This window comes from Mandrillus leucophaeus, unplaced genomic scaffold (genome assembly GCF_000951045.1).
Source record: "Mandrillus leucophaeus isolate KB7577 unplaced genomic scaffold, Mleu.le_1.0 Scaffold418, whole genome shotgun sequence".
NCBI classification, from domain to species: Eukaryota; Metazoa; Chordata; class Mammalia; order Primates; family Cercopithecidae; genus Mandrillus; species Mandrillus leucophaeus.
Window position 1 is genome coordinate 1,300,348 of NW_012104454.1, and position 1,413 is coordinate 1,301,760.

At 58.1% G+C, this 1,413-nt stretch overlaps 1 protein-coding gene across 3 annotated transcripts in view; it reads left to right on the forward strand.

Moving 5' to 3' along the window:
* The window catches only part of NTRK1 (neurotrophic tyrosine kinase, receptor, type 1), a 23,400-nt gene that overhangs the window by 7,533 nt on the left and 14,454 nt on the right, over positions 1–1,413 (forward strand). For all 3 annotated transcript variants that reach the window (XM_011992820.1, XM_011992821.1, XM_011992822.1), the window contains exons 5-6: positions 465–610; positions 866–1,008. In XM_011992820.1, coding sequence (XP_011848210.1) covers positions 465–610; positions 866–1,008 — 289 coding nt within the window. The remainder of the gene's footprint in view (positions 1–464; positions 611–865; positions 1,009–1,413) is intronic.

Sequence of the window (1,413 nt, forward strand, 5' to 3'; positions counted from 1 at the left end):
TTTCTTTCTTTCCTTTCTTTTTTTGAGACAGAGTCTTGCTTTGTCATCCAGGCTGGAGTGCAGTGGCGCAATCTCAGCTCACTGCAAGCTCCACCTCCTGGGTTCACTGCAAGCTCCGCCTCCTGGGTTCACGCCATTCTCCTGCCTCAGCCTCCCGAGTAGCTGGGACTACAGGTGCCCGCCACCACGTGGTCCTGGCTAATTTTTTGTATTTTTGGTAGAGACGGGATTTCACTGTGTTAGCCAGGATGGTGTTGATCTCCTGACCTCATGATCCACCTGCCTTGGCCTCCCAACGGCCTATTTCTTTGAATAACATCCTGTTACTGGAGTCAGACGGAAAGATCTCTGTGTCCTCCCTTTCACCTGTAGACCGTCCTCCTCGCTGCCTAACTGCTCTCTCTTATCCCTGTGATCCCTCAGGCCCCTTCCTTGACTCACTTGGTGTCCTCCATGCCCACCAGGGTCCTGTCGGGGAACCCTCTGCACTGTTCCTGTGCCCTGCGCTGGCTACAGCGCTGGGAGGAGGAGGGACTGGGCAGAGTGCATGAACAGAAGCTGCAGTGTCATGGGCAAGGGCCCCTGGCCCATATGCCCAATGCCAGCTGTGGTAGGTGCTGGGTGAGGGAGATGGTGTAAGCGGGCTGGGAAAGAGACCCACCTGCCTGGGGGAGAGGGCACTGAGCAAGCACTGAAAAGGCCTGGGGAATGGGCATTGGCAAAGGCTGGGGGATACTGCCTGGGGTGACATTGCCTGGGCTAGGGGTCACTGAGGAGGGTGGGGGAAGGAGCAGCCCTGCAGTAGAATTCTGGGGCCACTCCCAGCTCTAACACCCCTTGGCCCTCGGGCATCCTGGGTGGCCAGGTGTGCCCATGCTGAAGGTCCAGGTGCCCAACGCCTCCGTGGATGTGGGGGACGATGTGCTGCTGTGGTGCCAGGTGGAGGGGCGGGGCCTGGAACAGGCCGGCTGGATCCTCACGGAGCTGGAGCAGTCAGCCACAGTGATGGTGAGAAGCCCTTCGCCCGCAGCCCCCAAGAGGTCCAGGCAGAGCACAGGGGACAAAGACGGGGAAAGAGAGACACACTGTGGAGGAAAGAGACAACAAATAAGGAGCACACTGAGGCTGAGGGATGGACAGAGATGCTTTAGACCCACAGGGCTCAGGCCTATGCTGTGGGGCAGCCCAGGGCATGCACACCCTCGGGGCGGGGGCACTGACCCAGCAGGGACCCCAGGCTACACTTGAAGCCCCAGGACCCCTTTCTGGGAACATGCTGTTGGCTGCAAGGGAGAGGGTCACAGAAATCTTACATGTTGGAGCTGAGAGGAACCCAACAGACCATCTCTCCCATACATCCCTTTTCTTTCTTTCCTTCTTTCTTTCTTTCTCTCTCTCTCTCTTTCTCTCTCT